Source organism: Chiloscyllium plagiosum, unplaced genomic scaffold (assembly GCF_037043375.1).
Source record: "Chiloscyllium plagiosum isolate Xiang-an unplaced genomic scaffold, Cpla_swu_hap1 HiC_scaffold_3, whole genome shotgun sequence".
In the NCBI taxonomy this organism is placed as follows: Eukaryota; Metazoa; Chordata; class Chondrichthyes; order Orectolobiformes; family Hemiscylliidae; genus Chiloscyllium; species Chiloscyllium plagiosum.
The window spans coordinates 78,850,640-78,869,832 of NW_028270141.1; the positions used below are offsets into that span (position 1 = coordinate 78,850,640).

Here is a 19,193-nt window from a genome sequence, read left to right on the forward strand (position 1 = left end):
CAGTTGCAACATCCAAAATACCATTTGGGCAGGTACATGAATGAGAAGAGTTTAAAGGGATATGGGCCCAATGTAGGCAAATGGGACTGGTTTAGTTTTGGAAACCTGGTTGGCATGGACGCATTGGGCCGAAGGATCTGTTTTTCATGATGTATGGCTCTATATTGTCTCTAATTGCTGCATAGAAATGTAAGCATTGTGTTCCAGCAAGGTTTATTATCCAAGTAATTATGAGTTTTGGATATTGGGTTTATTTTCCATCATGATGATTTTCTTTTCTACAGCCAGTTTTGAATTACTGAATTATTCATTATGGAAGAATATGCACTGCATGATTTTAGAATTGAAGGTTATCATAAATTGCTGCTACATATAAGCTTCATAAATAGCCTTATTTGGAAAATTTGTGAACTGATATGTGCTCTGCCAGCTGCACAAACTAAATTTCAGCATGTATTTCAATGACAAGTGCCACCTTGAATAATTTCATGGTATGCTTTCACTAACCAACTGTAAACTTTTATGAGGAGAAAGTGAGGTCTGCAGATGCTGGAGATCAGAGCTGGAAATGTGTTGCTGGAAAAGCGCAGCAGGTCAGGCAGCATCCAGGGAACAGGAGAATCGACGTTTCGGGCATAAGCCCTTCTTCAGGACCGTAAACTTTTATGAGCCATCTTCATTCTTATCAGACACACTTTATTCATGCCTAACAGGAGCTCACATATTGCAGAAGAGAGCATTTGCCTTTGTTTTCTTTCAGGTTATGCAACATAAGAATGACTTGAATGATAGAGGGTAAAGGCAATTTGGACATTAAAGTGATAAAAGAATAAGTATCTACTAGACTTTGAGCAAGATACAAATTATGCTGAACATTATCTTTTCATTAATGTTGGCATGTCAGCATTTTATTTAGATTGTATTTAATGCGAACACCCCCATCAAGAATCAGTCCTGTCTCCACTGCTTTTTGTCATTTATATGAATGATTTGGATGTCAATATAGGCAGTATAGTTAGTAAGTTTGCAGCTGACACCAAAATTAAAGGTGCGGTGGAAAGTCAAGGAGGTTACCTCAGAGTACAATGGGATCTTGATCAGATGGACCAATGGGCTGACGAGTGGCAGATGGAGTTTAATTTAGATAAATGTGAGGTGCTGCATTTTGGAAAGGCAAATCAGAGCAGGGCTTAATTGTAGGGGAGTGTTGCTGAGCAAAGAGGCCTTGGAGTGCAGGTTCATAGCTCCTTGAAAGTGGAGTCACAGGTAGATCGGATAGTGAAGAAGACATTTAGTATGCTTTCTTTTATTACTCAGAGTATTGAGTACAGGATGGACTGAAGGGTCTGTTTCCATGCTGTATGAAACTATGACTATGTTGTGGTTACACAGGGCATTGGTTAGGCCACTGTTGGAATATTGTGTGCAATTCTGGTCTCTCTCCATTAGATGTTGTGAAAATTGAAAGGGTTCAGAAAAGATTTACAAGTATGTTGCTGTGGTTGGAAGGTTTGATCGATAGGGAGATGGTGGATAGGCTAGGGCTGTTTTCACTGGAGCATCGGAGGCTGAAGGGTGACCTTTATAGAGATTTATAAAATCATGAGGGGCATGTATAGGATAAATAGACAAGGTCTTTCCCCTGGGTTGGGGGAGTCCAGAATTACAGGGCATAAGTTTAGGATGAGAGGAGAAAGATTTAAAGGGACCTCAGGGGCAACTTATTCATACAAAAGGTGATGCGTGTACGGAAAGAGCTGCCAGAGGAAATGGTGGAGGCTTATACAATCAACATCTGGATACATACACAAATAGGAAGGGTTTAGAAGGATATGGGCCAAGTCCTGTCAAACGGGACCAGATTAGCTTAGGATATCTGGTCGGCATGGATGAGTTGGACCGGAGTGTCTGTTTCCGTGCTGTACATCTCTATAACTCAATGCGATGAGCAGCAACTAGTATCCTCAGAAAGCACCCAAACAGCCTAGGGATGCCAGCAGGGCAGGAAAGTGGGAATGGCTATTAAGATGACCATGAGTAACCTTCGAGCACTAACACAGCTTTATGGCATCATTATCAACTCATTCTTATCTAGAATACCTTAACAGTTTGAGGGTCTGACTCTGATTCTAGGAACTAGAATAATTACCATTGCAGTGAGACACACAGGGCAGAATCTTCCCAGCCAATGATTTATGTGGGCAATGAGATCAGCAGTAAGGAGATTCCAAAAGGCAAGAGCACAACATCCCATTTTCCAAACACCTGGTGGACAGCAAGACGAGATTCTTGCCAGTTCAGCAGTGAAAGGCCTTTTTACATGTATTAGCATCCACATTATCTCACCTAATTGATGTGCAATCTCCTGTTTTCCTACCAAATGGTAGTTCCTGACATGATGACCAGGTGACTTTAGTTCACTGTTTAATCCCCTGGATTTGCAGCTTCGACACCAGAGACCAACATCTCCCTAATAAACAGATGCTATTGATCAATTTAATTGAAGAAATGATTTTCTGATTTGAAAACAAAGACTAGACAGGGGACGAAACGTCTGCAACGCAAATTCCCAGCTCGGCGAACAGAACCACAACAAGTACTAACACATTATGCTGTACCTCGACTTCTAAAAGGTATTTGATTGAGTTCCATGCTAAAATCTATTTGTTTGACTCAAAAATGCATGTTGAATTTAGTTCTGCCAATTTTCAAATGATTAGAGTCTGGGTTGTGATAAGACAGTAGAATCTTGGCATAAATATATTATTGGTTTACTGGTATTAATCACTCTCTAAGTTATAGTTTTGTGGAGATAGATTGCACTGCCCTATTTATTATCTGGTGTAGTAACTCAGGGTTGTAACTATAGCATTTCTTATGGTCTTGAGAAAGTATTTGTGTTTTCCAGTTATGTCTTTGAGTTGAATAGAGTTCATGCACCAGCAAATGGTGAATGATTGATGGATTGTCGAGCTTTTTTTGTGTTGTCTCCAAGATACTGGTTCAGGCACCACGAACTGGATGGTAGTGGACGGAAAAGCCTCTAAGCCTTGTTCAAACTCCTCATTGTGCAAAAAAACTTGAAGTTCTTGGCTCCCTTCACTTCACTAGCTCCCATTACCATCCAGGACAAAATGAGGGCAGCAGATGCTGGAGATCAGAGTCAAAAAGTGTGGCACTGGAAAAATCACAGCAGGTCAGGCAGCATCCAAAGAGTAGACGAATCAATGTTTCGGGCATAAGCCCTGCATCAGGGTCTATGCCCGAAACATAGGGTCTCCTGCTCTTCGGATGCTGCCTGACCTGCTGTGATTTTTCCAGTGCCATACTTTTTGACTCTGATCTCCAGCATCTGCTGCCCTCACTTTGTCCTGGATGGTAATGGGAGCTTGTGAAGTGAAGGGAGCCAAGAACTTGAAGTTTCTTTGCACAATGAGGAGTTTGAACAAGGCTTAGAGGCTTTCCAAGAAACGTTGAGGCTTAGGGAGATTTCGAGAGACCTGTGGTACCTGATTGTGGAATGTTACCAAGACCTGGTGCATGGATTCGGCAAGTAAGTGGAAAGGTACTAACCTCTTGGGTCCGACAATGCTGACCAGTTCTGAGGAGAGGTCAGTGGACCTGAATCGTTGACTCTGATATCTGTCCACAGAAGCTGCCAGACCTGCTGAGCTTTTCAGCAATTTCTGTTTTGATGTCTGATTTCCAGCATCTGCAGTCCTTTAGCATTTTACTTAATACTCTCTGGATTTGGCTGCCACACCTCCCAAGGACGCAGAAACCCAGCCGTTCAGTTAAATTTCAAGTATCTATCTCTCTATTTCTCTATTGCTCGATCTCTATCGCTCGATTGCTTGTTCAATCCTTCTCATTCGTACATATGGAAGCACAGTCCTATGGTCCAGTAGGACAATGGCAACTTTATCTTTGAGAGACCAGTCCAGGAATGCCTGACTGTCTGTGTACCGGAGGGCGTCAACCTGGAAGCCATGCCTACTTTTTCAAAGCAAGTGTTGTGTGCTGTGGGGGTTTAAATGTCCAATAGTTGAAACTTTATTGCTGGAACAGCACAGCAGGTCAGGCAGCATCCAGGGAACAGGAGATTCGACGTTTCGGGCATAGGCCCTTCTTCCTGAAGAAGGGCCTGTGCCCGAAACGTCGAATCTCCTGTTCCCTGGATGCTGCCTGACCTGCTGTGCTGTTCCAGCAATAAAGTTTCAACTTTGATCTCCAGCATCTGCAGACCTCACTTTCTCCTCTTTAAATGTCCAATACCCAATTTGAAAGCATTTGAGAAAAGAAGCATGTAAAGTACATAAATTAGAAGAAGATGTAGGCCAGACATTCCTTGTAGCCTCATTCACCGTTCAATAAGATGATGGTGGAACTGATTGTATCCCAAATCTGCATTCCCACCTGTCACTGATAACTTTCCACTCTCTTGTAAAACAAGAGCGGCACAGTGGTTAGCACTGTTGCCTCACAGTGCCAGAGACCCGGGTTCAATTCCCGCCTCAGGCGACTGACTGTGTGGAGTTTGCACGTTCTCCCCGTGTCTGCGTGGGTTTCCTCCGGGTGCTCCGGTTTCCTCCCACAGTCCAAAGATGTGCAGGTCAGGTGAATTGGCCAAGCTAAATTGCCCGTAGTGTTAGGTAAGGGGTAAATGTAGGGGTATGGGTGGGTTGCGCTTCGGCGGGGCGGTGTGGACTTGTTGGGCCGAAGGGCCTGTTTCCACACTGTAAGTAATCTAATCTAATCTAAAAAAAAACAATCTGTCCATCTTTGCTATAAGCGTACTCGAGGACCTTGCTATCACCACCTTTTCAGCAAAAGAGTACTAAAGACAGTAAATCCTCTGAGAGAAAAGTACTTCATTTTAATCTGTTTTAAATGGATGACCCTGAATTTTAGTGACCCTTAGTTCTAGATGCTTCCCATAAGGAGAAGCATTCTGGACACATCCACCTTATCAAATCTCTTCAGAATTTTGTTTCAATCAAATCACTTGTTACTTTTCTAAACTCTAGCACATTAATGTGTAATGGGGTAGAATGAGAAGTGGGTCCAAAGTGAGTGGCTAGGGTGCCGGGTGGGTAGGGGGCAGATATGTGAATGATTGATTGCTTGGGGTGGATCAAGGCATCTGGGAGGGGTGTAGGTTTGTTGGGTCTTGTAGAGTTGTATTGAGTGTGGGGGGTGCTATTTGGTCGGGGGGGGGTGGGGGGGGGTGGTGTGTATCGTTTCAGGGAGGGGTTAATTGTGAGTTTTAACAGTTTAACACTTGACCAGGAGTTGGAGCAGATTATAATCCTGTAACTTTTCACGGCTAACGTTTAAGTTTAAGGGAGTTGAAACCCTTTGAAATCTCCAACTCTCGCTCAGAGGTAACAACTTTCTAGGAGTTTCCAGATGCATTGAAATTGCTCCAAGGAAACTTAAATTTCCCAGATTAAACCACATCAAGGTGTTATCTGATCCCAACACAACTGCACTTTATACTGCTCCAATGCCCATCTCCCCATTGGATTGTTTTGAGGTTAGGATTTCACTACACAAATATGAAAATAATCCTGTGAATTTAAACTCTCTGGTGCTTTTAACAGAGATGACACTATCATCAGACATAGTCTAAAATCCCAAAATGGGAACCTTCTGTGGTTTTAAGTTTTTTGAATGGAGGTATTTGACAGTGAGCTTATAGAGGCATGCAAGACCATAAAACATATGGAAAAGCAATTCAGAAAATTGCTTGAACAAATTAACAATGTTAAAGCTGATGAAGGTTGATGAATTTGTCTCCAGTTCATTCCTGAACTGCTGTCCAGATATTGAAGTTTCATCATCATTGCCAAGTAATGGGCACAACAGCAAAATTGAAGACTTATGATTTCAAAAACAGCCAGAAGGCAAAGAGTATACTCTCTGTTTTAGTAATACAAGTTGTGGGTTAAATATTAGACAGGAATAAGAGCGGATTCTCCCACTCTTCATTAAAATAGTGCCATGGGATTTTTTTTACACTCTCCTGAGGGGATGCATATCACCTTGGACTTGCCTCATTCAGAAGATAGCATCTTTTGCAGTGCCACATCCCTTAAAAATTGCACAGCAGAGCTGACCTCGAGTTTGCAGTCAAATCTCTGAAATCGAACCTGAACTCACAACCTTTCAGCACAGAGGCAAGTGTGATACTGCTGGACAATGAAAGTGTTTAAACATTTGAAAATTAAAAACAAACTTCTCTTTGGTAGTGTCATCAGTTCTGTAACCTTGAGTGCTTTACGTTGAAATTGGCTCAGCCTGCTATAAATTCGCTTGTATAGAATGGAACACAGTGGTTTAAACTAGATTTATAGGTCTCTGTGTTCATATAAACATGTAAAATATTTTTCTACAGTTGACAGTCTACAGAATTGCCAGTTGTTGATGCATGAATTGGTTTGAATGATTAAAAGCTGCTTTATACCTCAACAGTTTAAAGCTACAGAGTACCAATTATGATCAAATTCACTTGGTTCAATCAACGGAAGTTATTTCTCCATTAAAAATACAATATCGTGAACATGCACACTAGTATAATGAAATAGGCTGTCATACTTGACTTAACCAAACTAATTACTCTGATACTGGAAATGTGTTGCTGGAAAAGCGCAGCAGGTCAGGCAGCATCCAGGGAACAGGAGAATCGACGTTTCGGGCATAAGCCCTTCTTCAGGAATGGGGAAAGTTTGTCTCTGATATTCTTTTGCTAGTTCACAGAATTCCTACAGCATAAGGCGGCTATTTGGCCCATTGTTTCTGGAACAATGGTCCAAATGAACAACTCGTCTCGTGTTACTCCTCTGCACTCTCCCATAACACTGCATTTTCTTCCTTTTAAGGTAAATGTCTAACTCAAGGTTGAAAATCACAGTTGAAGTTCACCTGTCTTCACCACACTTCCAGGCAGTGCATTCCAGATTCTAATCACTTGTTGCGTGAAAAGACTTTTCCTCAAATCACTTTTGCTGCTTTTCGTAATTCGTTTAAATCCATGGCATCTCGCTGTCAATCCCTTCCCTAGTCCAAACAGTTTCTCTTCATCGATTCTGTCCTAAAAGGTTGTGATTTACATTTATTGTCAGATCTTTCTCTGAGGAAAATATTCCTAATTTAGAGTCGTAAAGCCATACAGCATGGAAATAGACCCTTCGGTCCAAACAGTACATGTTGACCATAATCCTAAACTAAACTAGTCCCACCTGCTAGCTCTGGGCCATTATCCCTCCAAACCTTACCTATTTATGTACTCATTCAAATGTCTTTTAAATGTTGTACCCATATCCACTACTTGCTCAAGAAATTTATTCCACACGCCTTTTTCATAATTCATGCATGTATCATACGTTTTATTTTGAATTGCCTCTCTGTGTTTTTCCTACCAAAATTAAGCATTTCACATTTCTCTTCCTTGAAGTTCACCTGCCACTTTTCCATTCATTCCACCAACATGCCTACATCCTTCTGAAATTCCACACCATCCTCCTCATACTTCACCATGCTTTGAAGTTTCAAATCATCGGCACATCTTGAAATTATTCTCTCTACACTCTTATTGGTTATTAATATAGATCAAGAAAAGCAAAGGTCACAAGACTGACCCCTACGGAACTCCATTACAAGCCTTCCCGTAGCATTGCTCATTATTTTCTGTCGCTCAATCAATTTTGCATCCATGTTGCTAAGGTTTCTTCCATTCCATGAGTTCTAACTTTGCTCACAAGTTTTATTTTTGTGTGGCACTGTATCAAACACCTTTTGGAATTCCATTTATGCCACATCAAAATCTTCTCTCTAAACTCCTCAGAAAGCACTAACACGTTAGCTAGCTGTGATTTCCCTCAGAAATTTCATGCTGGCTTTCCTTAATTAATCCGCATTCGTCGAATTAACTCTTACATTATCCTGAACTTCGTGGGGCTTATTTTGCAAAGCCTAGTTCAAAAAAGGTTTTAAACATTAGCAATTCTCCATCCACCTGACCCCACCCCCAAATCTAAGAAAGACTGAAAAAGTATGCTATGTGTCTCTGCAATTTCAGCTTGCATCCTTCAGTATTTCGGGTGCATCTCATCTGGTCTCCATGCCATATCAATTTTATATACAGACCATTTATTGAATACTCTCTTTATTTTTCAATTTTAAACCATTCTAGCATCTGAATTGTTTTGCTGTGGCGCAAGTAGCATAATCTTCAAATGTTGCTCTTCACTGTTTGGTTATGCCCATAATATCCCATTTTCAAAAGCTAGGCTGCATTTTTGATGTCTCCTTTTCCCCCCTTCACCCCATTTTCCAAATAGTTTGAGATTAAAGACTTATTTTACATAATGAATTACTAAGGCAAATTAATGGTTTGTGAGATATTTCTGCAGATGCAATTTGTTTTTTGCATTTACTATTTCTATTTCAGATTGTCCGTGTCTATAGTACCGTACTTTTTATTGCTTAGCCCATAAGACAAAAGTCTTCAATTTGCTCTATTAGCAACCTTTTTTCTGGTTTTCAGAAATATCATTTGAAAACTCCTTTGTAAAAGTAGGACTGGTCACTTTTGAACAGTCAAAGAATGCTGAAAAATGAGACAAATGTTATGGCTGCATAACGAGGGGTTATGGCCCCTAGCTTTTTATTAACCCCTTCTTGGTCAATCAGAACTCTTCTGTTTTTATTTCTGCGTGTAGCTATTGCAGTTCAGTTGATCTTAATTTGTTACATCAGAATGGAGAAGAACCAAATCTGAGGTTTATTCGAATGAATAAGAATGGAGTTTTATTACTTACTACCAGGAGAAAGTAATAAAATGTGAAAACAAACACAATTACTGTCAATGACCTAACAACGGGTAGCAAGGAGAACAAGGCGTATTGAAACAAAAAATGCTGGAAATCACAGCGGGTCAGACCATGGAGAGAGAACAAACTAATGTTTGAAGTGTGCATATATAGTACAGATGAGAAGGTAAAGGCAAGTACAGATCTTAAGAGTACTCTGAGATAAAAAGACCTAATTCCAACTGTTTAGCTGTTATTCTATTTATTCAGCAGTGGCAAAGTTTGCAGCTGTTGAATTCTCAGTGAGTGGCAATTCTTTATGGTCTTTTTCACTATCTTGGTTCTGCAATTGAGAATGTGTGTGTGTGTGTGAGAGAGAGAGAGCAAAAGGGCTTCTCAGGTGCTTGTTATTATTTAATGGTGCTTTCTCTCTTTTTCCTGAAAGCTGCAGTTGATCTACAGATCTTTTGCAGATTCAGGTGTGCCTGTGTCATTGTTTCATTTCAAGCTACTTAATTGTAGCTGACCTTTAACCTCTCAATATGTGCAGTTATCATGCAAGTACGACTAAAACAAGAGATGGAAATTTCTTGGTGCAAGGCCAAATTCCAGTTAATTTTTATAAAGTAGTAATTTGAGGCTGTTGGTTTCATATACTCCATAGGGATTGCTTGGACATGACAGCTGATCACAAAAGCCATCTTAAATATAATTTTTACTTCATTAAAGTCTCTGATAATAAAGTCAAATGATGAAAATTAAACATTGATATTCCATTTTCACTGCAATTGTAATACAATATACTTTACGTAACGTTGTAACAAACTTAAAATATTTGAGGACTTTTGCTTTTATTGCTTAGATCTTGAACATTGACCCAGAATTTGCTGGAGTGGGGCATTTTAATATGCCCTGAGAGTCGGATTATTCTCTTCACCATTTGGTCATACTCTATAGATCTTTAAGTGCTAGCCCTTACTTCCTCTGACAAGTTTAATTCTCTTGATGGTGAAGCAAACAACAGCTTTTCACAAATAGCACAGGTATCTTGTTTACTACAAATTTACTACAAATTGCTATTTGTATGCATTAAGCTTGCTGTTGTTTACCCGGCAAAGCCTGCATCTTTGTAGTTTACTGTAAGCACTAATAAGTATCATGGCTGGGATGAAAATGAAAAGTGTGACCCGAAGAGACACTATTGCTATGCCTGCCAGCTTGTGATTAATGTTTGATGTTAATGCTCCTTTTTTTAACCTTTTGAAATTATCGCACTGACCCTAAGAGTATATTTAATTTGTTGGCATTCTGTTTCTTCAATTAAAAGGGTCACCGTTGCCTTTTACATGGGCCAACATGCTAACGGGTCTCATTTCTAATGGCATGTGATCTTTCTGAGGAAAACATTCACATCTAACAAACTATCTGTGGTCATGGGAACCCTCTCTGGATTTTCCAGACTCCATTTTGATGGTTTGTGCTGTCTGATTTAGGGAGAAATGAAGTTCTTCCTTGGAGGAAGAAAGAAATCTCATAATATCAGCATTATTGCAGTTATCTGTCTCCTTTTCATTTTTGTAGTCAAGCTTTCCTAGACCACAGGAATATGTTTCTGTCTGCTGTCTGGGTTCAGAAGGGTGTATTAAATAAAAACTTGTAGAAGAAATAAATGTCATAATAAAATTTGAGATCCAGTGCAAATTTTAAAAAATTGTGGTTCTTCTATTGTGATTCACTTTTGAATTTGTGCTTTTTTAAACAGATTGTGTTTCTGTAATCTGCTTAAAATTCAACTGCAGTGAAAACACTTTAACTCGTGACCACGGTGTTAGAGTGCTTACAAATGCATAGAGAGCACGGAGTGTTTCCAGTTTTATTTTTGAAAGATGTCACAATCATGATGTACTACACATTTTCAAAATCCAGCATCTGATTTTAACTCCTAGGACCATCATCATTTAAATTGTCAGAGCAATTCGTTGACCACACAGGTTAGTCAAGCCTCAAGAAACCAATAAACAATGTTGTCTGAACTGAAATTAACTTTTTTTATTGAAAAAACACAAACTCGTCCAGCCAGTCAGGCATGAATAAACTGTTAGGTTCTATTTTGATTGCAACCTATATGATTTTCACAATAAGATCATCCCTCACTCTTTTAAAACTCAATGGGTACAAGCTGAACGTGTTCAACCTTTGCTCAAAAGATAATCCCTTCCTCGCAGGAATGAGTCACGTGAACATTTTCTGAATTGTTGTCACATACGTACATTTTTTTTTAATAAGTACCCAGTGCTCCAGTTGTGGTGTCATCAAAGCACTGGACAGTTGCAGTAAGGCTTGCACACTTTGATATTTCATTCCCCTTGCATAAAATGCCAACATTTGATTCACCTCCCTTTTAAAAAAAAATTCTCTGTTCTTGCAGGCTAGCATTGGTGATTGGCAGGAAGCTGGAAGAACACAGCAAGCCAGGCAGCATCAGGAGGTGGAGAAGTCGATGTTCGGGTGTAACCCTTCTTCAGGATTGAAGAAGAGTTACACACACAACATTGACTTCTCCACCTCCTGATGCTGCCTGGCTTGCTGTGTTCTTCCAACCTTGTTCCTGTCTACTTTGGATTCCCGCATCTGATGATTGACATATTTGGAAACCGATTTCTGCAGTCGCTCTCCGGTTGAGTAATATGCTGTTTTCCTTGTTTAATTATTTCAGTTTCTTTACCTACATGTTCACTTACAATTGTTATCCTTTTTGTCGTTTCGGTTTTTGGTGTGAGAAGAAATGATTTGTTTTTGTACAAACAAAGTGTGAATAATCAACTCAGTTACCACAGCGGAATTAAAATAATTTGCAGAGAGACAACTTTAGAATGTTGTTAGGTATGAAATTGGATAGTTTATTGAAAGGTTGTGTGTGTTCAATCCTGACAGCATTGTTTTCCTTTTAGCACGCAGAGGTTTCGGTTTTTGAAGTGAATATTCGATTTGTCGGAGGGCTCCTCTCTGCGTACTACCTTTCTGGCGAAGAGGTGAGTACAATCAGAATTCAATGTTTAAAAGTTGTTGTGTTCTACCCAGCTGTTCCCTTCTCAGTTGAAATAAATATCTATAAGTCAACTGACTTTAGTCCTCTTACTTGAACAAGAACTTTCTAGCTGTCCATTTTAAAATCAATGTTTAGAATGTCATATAAAAGTACCAGAAATATTCTAGTCAAGCATTCTGTTTCATTTATGGGTCAGCATTGTATTATAATATGGCGGAGTGTTAGAGTGGAAACCTGTGTCTGAAAATGTTCGGTGACATTTCTTGATGGGGCGCAGAATGATCTGAGCTTTGTGGCTTCAGTGAGGCAATGGAACAGCGCCAAAACTGTTGATGCTAATGGGTGTGGCGGACCTCAGTTGGAGAATTTTCATCATTGGATTAAGCTTGTGATTTTACCCCCAAATACATTTGCCACCATGAACATTTTCAAACCCCAAATTCAGACACCTTCTCCAGCACCTGTTATTTCTGTACCTCAGCAAGTTTTAAGCGGAAGTGGGACGTTGGATGTCAGGGAAGAGGGGGAGCAAAAAAGGAAGAAAATGGAATGCAGTTTTGCAATTAAACAGAAGTTGTTATATCACTGACTTAATACTTTTAAAAATATTGTTATTTTGCATGAAGTATTTATAGCTTTAGAATTGAAGTGTTTAATTGGTATATGATAGTTTGAGAATATTAATGTGCTTTAACAAATTAACTAAATTAGTTAATAAATCCTTTTGCTGCTTTTCGTAAATGGATTTTGCAAAATCAATTGTACGCAATTACTTCATCTCTTAGCTGCCTTTGCTGCACGATGCTTGCCAATTGTAATCTCTCCTACTTGTGCATTTGAATTAAGGCCTGAAGTTGAGAAAATAGACAGTGGAACTTAACAATGAGGTTTTGCAAGAGCCCCACAATGCTTGAAACTCACTGCTTCTTTTTACAGTTAAAGCTGCAATTTGGATGTTAACAAGTATGTTTAAAATGCAAATTACATTTTGCTATTTTTCCTGCAGATCAGTTATCAGAAGAGTACAGTTTATATTGTTGATATTTTACTCTAGGTTATGTCTTCTGAAATTGGCAGGAACCAGGTCTGAACATCTGATATTAGCACTGAAGTATAAAAATCAGATGTTCAGTATTGATGCCCATATGCAGCAAAAAGGAAATCTAAGGCATTTTGAAGTTATCTATTTAAAGCAGCGAGAATGGAGATTTTAATCTGTAGAGTTGTGATTTTACATGATTGTAGCTATGGTACTAAAAATGGTAGTCCTTTGCTAAATTACCCAGAAACTGCCTACTCCAACTAGCTGTTTTGCTATACGTTTTCTAATTAAGTAGTAAACCTGCAATTTTTTTTTCCACATCTCAATGGTGGTTCATTTGTCATTAGCTCTGTAATTTAAGAAAGAAGCTATTGGTGACTTCCTTGTCTGTTCTACATCAGAAAGAAATCTCTTTTCATCAGCTGGTAGGGGAGGGGATCACTTTACTTCTCAAGGTTTGTTTGAGATCAGGAACTTGACTGATGAGACAGAATTACAAATGTGCATCGCAAAATTCTGATGTACCACACGTTACTTGAAGATTCACTGCAGTTACTTTTATGAACTGAATTTTAATTAACAGTGTAATATGTTTTCTATCCTTTTGTGTGTTCAGAGGAATATGTGCTGCACAATGGTATAGTAGTTAGCTTTGCCGCCACACGCTGCCATGGACTGGGACATGATCCTAGCCTGAAATAACGTCTGTCTGGGGGTTTGCGTGCACTCCCTGTGATTGCGTGGGTTTCTTCTGGGTGCTGTGACTCCTGCCCACAGTCCAAAGACATGCAGAGTAAATGGATTGGCCATGCTAAATTATCCATAGTGTCCAGGGATGTGTGGTCTAGAGGGGTTAGTCATGGTTAATTTAGGGTTATGATTGGGGAGTGGGTCTGGCTGCAATTGTCTGATGGTTGGTGTAAAGTCGATGGGCCAAATCACCTCTACTAGCACTGTAGGGATTGAGTGATTCCATGCATGTGCTTATTGACCTATTTTAAGGCCAAAACTTCAGCTTGAGAAGGTCTATGTTCAAAAGTGAACATTTGTGAAATCTTACAGACCAGTAACATTCCTTTGAAATATCTTACTGATCCAAAATGGTATGTTTTAAATTAAACTAAAATGCATTCTGCTAATTTATAATGTATAAAAAACGGAAAATGATGGGATTTTTGCACTAACTCTGTTTTAATCTGGGCATTCTAATTTAAATCAGCTCATTCTTCTAAGTGGTTCTCTTAATAAATATGAAGTAGAAAAGAATGATGGTCACCAGGGTCTTAATTTGATGACTTTGCATTATGAACTGACCTCTCTTGACTTCTCATTTTAAATACATTAGGTTGCCTCTTGGCATCAGTCTCCAAGTGGATTTTATGATCGTCATTGTGATAATTTAATGCATAACGAGACTTGTGTTGGAGATGACATATGTGCGGTTGATTATTTGGTAACATTCACTAAGAAAGATGTTGTTTGATGTCACTCCAGGGTTGCTCCTGATGATGTAGCTGTACTGACTTAACATTGCTTGATGTAACTTAAATCCATTCAGTGTAAATATGCCTCAAATTCGTGTAAATATAGTCTGGTTCAAGTAAGAAATGTCTTTGGCTTGTTTGTTGGATAGAGTCAAATTCCAGTGTTTGCTTATTTTCTTCATATGCTATTGAAGAGAACTGAACTGCTTTTGTGACTATATTTTATTTATGAATCAAGCATATTTTTGCAATTTAAAATCATCGCTCACATTTTAATAGTCAAATCTAACAAGAATCTTGAATTGTGTTAGGATATTTAAATTATTTCTATTTTTCTGGCTTAATGTGAAATAATGAAATGTATATAACGAGAGGTCCAATGAGTATCCTGTAGTTCTGATGGATTTCTGGTGTCGTAGTGAATTAATATAACACAATAAGCATTTGCCAAATGCCCAGTTTGAAGGAAAAATAGTTACAAATGAGAAATTGATTTTGAATGTGAGCATTAATCTAATTCTAATTTAACAATTTCTAGTCTTAGGAAAAAAGCTTATTAGGGGATTCAGTTCTGTTGGAACATCTCACTGAAACTCTCGAGCCTGAAAGGCAAAATTGAAATTGCATTGATCGTTTTAGAAAGCTGCTATTAATTAGACCCTTAGGTGATTACTGTCATGGAATTCTTATTGTTAACTTCTTACTGTCTCACTTCTTTTTTTCCCCAGGATATTTTCCACTATGATTGCTTCATCTACACATGCTTCCAGTCGATTATTACTCCCCAGTGCCTCTCTAGTATTGCTACCATTGTTTTCACTACTAAGTGTGTCATGGGCTAGTTAAACCACTTTGTACTTTAAATTATCTCCTCAGGAAGTTGATTCTGCACACAGCATTGCAATGGAATATTGCTGAAAGGATCAATGAAGCCGGGTTATAAAATCTGAATAGTATCTTATTGGCTGAAAATGGTGGGGAAGGAATATGAAGTTCATTTAGGTAGGAGACTCAATGGAGCCTAGAGATTAGGAATGGCAAACGTAATAAGATACTGGTGATAGGGAAGATGTAAGAATGGATCTCCTGCATTGGAAATGTATTTGGGAAACTTGAGGTTTGGAAGCACTACAGTGAGAGGAATTCAATGTTGTCTTTGTATTTAAAAATAGCATGTTGCAAAAACATACCCTGTCAAGATGATTCTTAACATAGGACATAGATTGTAATAATATTTGCTTTTAAGTTGCTCAGTGGTTTCAAGTTCTGTGACAGAGCTTCATTATTAGCCTACAGATAATGCATCCACACAAATGCATTGTATACAGTAATCATAATTAAATATTATTAAAGCTTTCATTGTATCTTTTTCCCTCTTCAAAGTAACTGCAAAATAACATTCACAATACATAAAATGTAGCAAAAGAGAGTGAAAATTCTGCTGTTCAATAAACAAGTTATCTCTCTTCCAAATCTTGCTTACTACATGCCCCACGTGATCACTTCAATGCCTTCAGTTTTGATAAGATTACCACAATTGATCACAACAATTACCCTTGGCTCAGTTTCTTTATAACTAAGTGTGAGAAGGACTCTGATGCTGTAATGAATGAGTCAACGAATGTCCTCAGTGGTGAGGATTTAGCAAAGGCCAGCAATGTTAGACTGTCTTGCCAAGTGATTAAATGCAAAAGAAGAAATACCAGTCTGCGTCTGTATAACACCTTAGTCAGCCATTTCAAGAATATTGTTTCCAGCATTGATTTACTTATATCGCAGGTAATTCCAGAGTTTCAGAAGAGGAACATCTGGTTGATATCTCTTTTAAATCCCTCAGGATAGTTTTAAGTGCCACTGTGGCTTTTTATCTGTAAACCATAATAAGAACATGAGAATTAGAGGCAGTAATAGGCAGCTTGGCCCCTTGAACCTTTTCTACAATTCAGTAAGATCATGGCTAAACTGACTGACTTGCCGCCACTTCGGTGCTTGTTCTCCAATAATACTCAATTCCCTCAAAGATCAAAAATTTATCTAACAGACTTGAATATAATTCAATGGCTCATCCTTCACTGTTATCTATCTTAAAGAATTGCAGAGATTAATAATAGTCTGAGAGAAGAAATTCCCTCTTACTTGCATTCAAGACAAGAGGTTTGTCATTTTGATGTATGTCTCCAGTTCTGGATTTGTTTAACGAGGGAAAACATCCTCTCAGATCTTCCCTGTGAAGTCCTCCAACACTTTATATCTTTCAATAAAATCTAGAATCACAGAATTGTTAATGTGCGGAAGGAAACTATTCGCCCACTGTGTCTGCACTTGCTCCCCAAATGCACTTGAAGACCTAGGGCCATTGTCCTGCTGTTTTTCCACTTACCCTTGCACATTGTTTCCATTCAAATAATCATCTGATTCCCTTTTGAATGCCCCAATTGAACCTGTCTCCTCCTCACTTCCAGATGGTGCATTCCAGATCTGAAAAGTTGATTTTTCTCGCATCACTTTTTTGCTACTTTTGCAAATGATTTTGAATCTGTTCCCTTTCATTCTTGATTTTTGTTTCAATGACGAGGAGAACGGTTTCTCACGATCTCACCTATACAGATAGCTCATAATTTCTCTCAAACCTCCACTTAGCTTTTTCTCTCCAAAGAAGAGAAAGTTCCAACTTCTACAAGCTGTCCACATAATTGAAATCCCTCATTCCTGGACTCCTATTTGGAAATCTTTTCTACACTTCCTTCAATGTGCCCACATCCTTCCTGTAATATGGGATCAGGACTGTACCCACTGCTGCAGCTGAGGTGTAAGAGGTGTCTTGTGTAAGTTCAGCAAACCTCCTTGCTCTTGTCTTCTGTGCCATTTGTATGAAAGCCAGATAATATATCTAACTTCAAAACTCTAGTGAGTATGGGTCCAAACTTTCCTCAAAGATTAAACTCTTCACAGTAGGAATCAACCGAGTGAATCTTACACCCTTCTATTCTAGGTAAGTGGATCAAAACTATACATATTACTCTTGGTGTGGTCTCACCAGAATCTTCACAGTATAGCAAGAATTCTCCAGTTTGTACTCTACCCCTTTTGTAATAAAGACAACAGTCTGTTTAACTTTCTGAATATTTGCTATACCTGTATGCTGACTAATTGTAATTCATGTATGAGGACACATGGGCTCCCCCTGTAACCGAGCATTCTGCAGTCTCTCTCAGTTTAAATAATACCTTTCTTTTCTACTTGCTCTAGCAAAAAGAGCTCACATTTCCCACATCATAGTTAATCTGTCAAGTTTTTTGCCCAACCTTTCCTGATTTTGCCTTTCTGTCACAATTTACTTTCCAGTTATCTTTTTTTTCCTGTCAGCAAATTCAGTGGAAGTACACTTGCTCCCTTCATCCATGTTATTAATAGAGATGGTTGTTGGGCACTCTTAATGTAACTACTAGTTACATTTTATCAATCTGAAAATGACTCATTTATCCTGACTCTCCATTTCACATTAGTTAGCCAATCCTCCGTCTATGTGAATATATAACCCCGCATCATAAGCTCTTATCCTGCAGTTAGCTTTTTTTGTAGCACTTTACTGAATGTCCTTTGGAAATTGAAATGCATCATGTCTGCTAATTCCCCTTTAATCAGTCTTCTTGATATGTCCTCAGAAGATCTCTACTTATTTTTTCAAATACATCTTCCCTTTCATAAACCAATGTTTTCAATTTTTTTTATCGTTTCCTAAATGTCTAGCTATTACTTCTGTAATAATAGATTGTAGCATTTTCCCAAAGGCAGATGCCCAGCTAATTGGCTTATATTTCAATGTTTACATCTGTGCCAGGAGTGGGCTGGATCACTGGTTTGTGATGCAGAGTGATGTGAAATCGCAGATTCCATTCCTGTACGAGCTGAGGTTCAGCGCCATCTCAACCCTGAGGGAGAATTGATTGGTGGTAGTTTAAGCTAAGTGGACTGAGCAATGCTATAGTGCTCAAGGACTATGGTGACTTTACCTTTAGGTGTGGATAGAGTGGGGAAGAAGGAGCAGGAGTGAGAATGTCACTGCCCCCACCCCCCCCCCCCCCCCCCCCCCCCCACCCAAAAGGAAAGGCAACAGCCAGCTGCTACGCCAGAGAAAATCAACCCCAATGGAGCTGAATTACTACAAAGTTGGAATTCTGCACCTTGGTGGAAGGAAATCCCACTCTTTTTGGAGCTATTGGCCAGCAGTGCTCGTAGCACCAAAGCTCAGTAGTGAGCTCTGCCGGTACTGCACGTAGGAGAGGCTGAAGGAGTAGGTTGTACAAGTCCATGCGGAAGCATGTACAGGATGCTCCATACATCAATTCACAGGGATGTCGTCTTTGCAAAATGAAGAAACATGCACACAAGCTGCACCTGTTTCAGATTGACAGTCATTCTCTGGTGTATTTTGCAGGGCCTTGACTCTGAGTGGTCATGGCAATCAGGCTGGTTTAAAATTTAATTAAGGGTCGGCAGTTAAGTGTCAGGCACCTAACTGGTGTATTCTCTATGGCAATGCCTTGACCAATCAAAGAAGATTTATACAGTATAAATGTTGTTTTGTCCTTTTGCATTATTGTTTCTTGTGCATTTTCCTGATGGTAGTGTAGAACTTGATTATTGCTAAAAAAAACGCACAAAATGTGCCTTTTTCAACAGTTTTCAAGTTTTACACCATCAAAAGACCATATGGTGTATTTTGCTTAATTAGGATTTAAAATTTAGAAATATCACTCAATGATGATTTGTTATCGTATGAATTAGTTTCATTAGTTAAGCTT

At 39.0% G+C, this 19,193-nt stretch overlaps 1 protein-coding gene across 1 annotated transcript in view; it reads left to right on the forward strand.

Moving 5' to 3' along the window:
- The window catches only part of man1a1 (mannosidase, alpha, class 1A, member 1), a 469,900-nt gene that overhangs the window by 234,748 nt on the left and 215,959 nt on the right, over positions 1-19,193 (forward strand). The window contains exon 4 of the mRNA XM_043684356.2: positions 11,765-11,845. Within this exon, the coding sequence (XP_043540291.1) occupies positions 11,765-11,845 (81 nt within the window). The remainder of the gene's footprint in view (positions 1-11,764; positions 11,846-19,193) is intronic.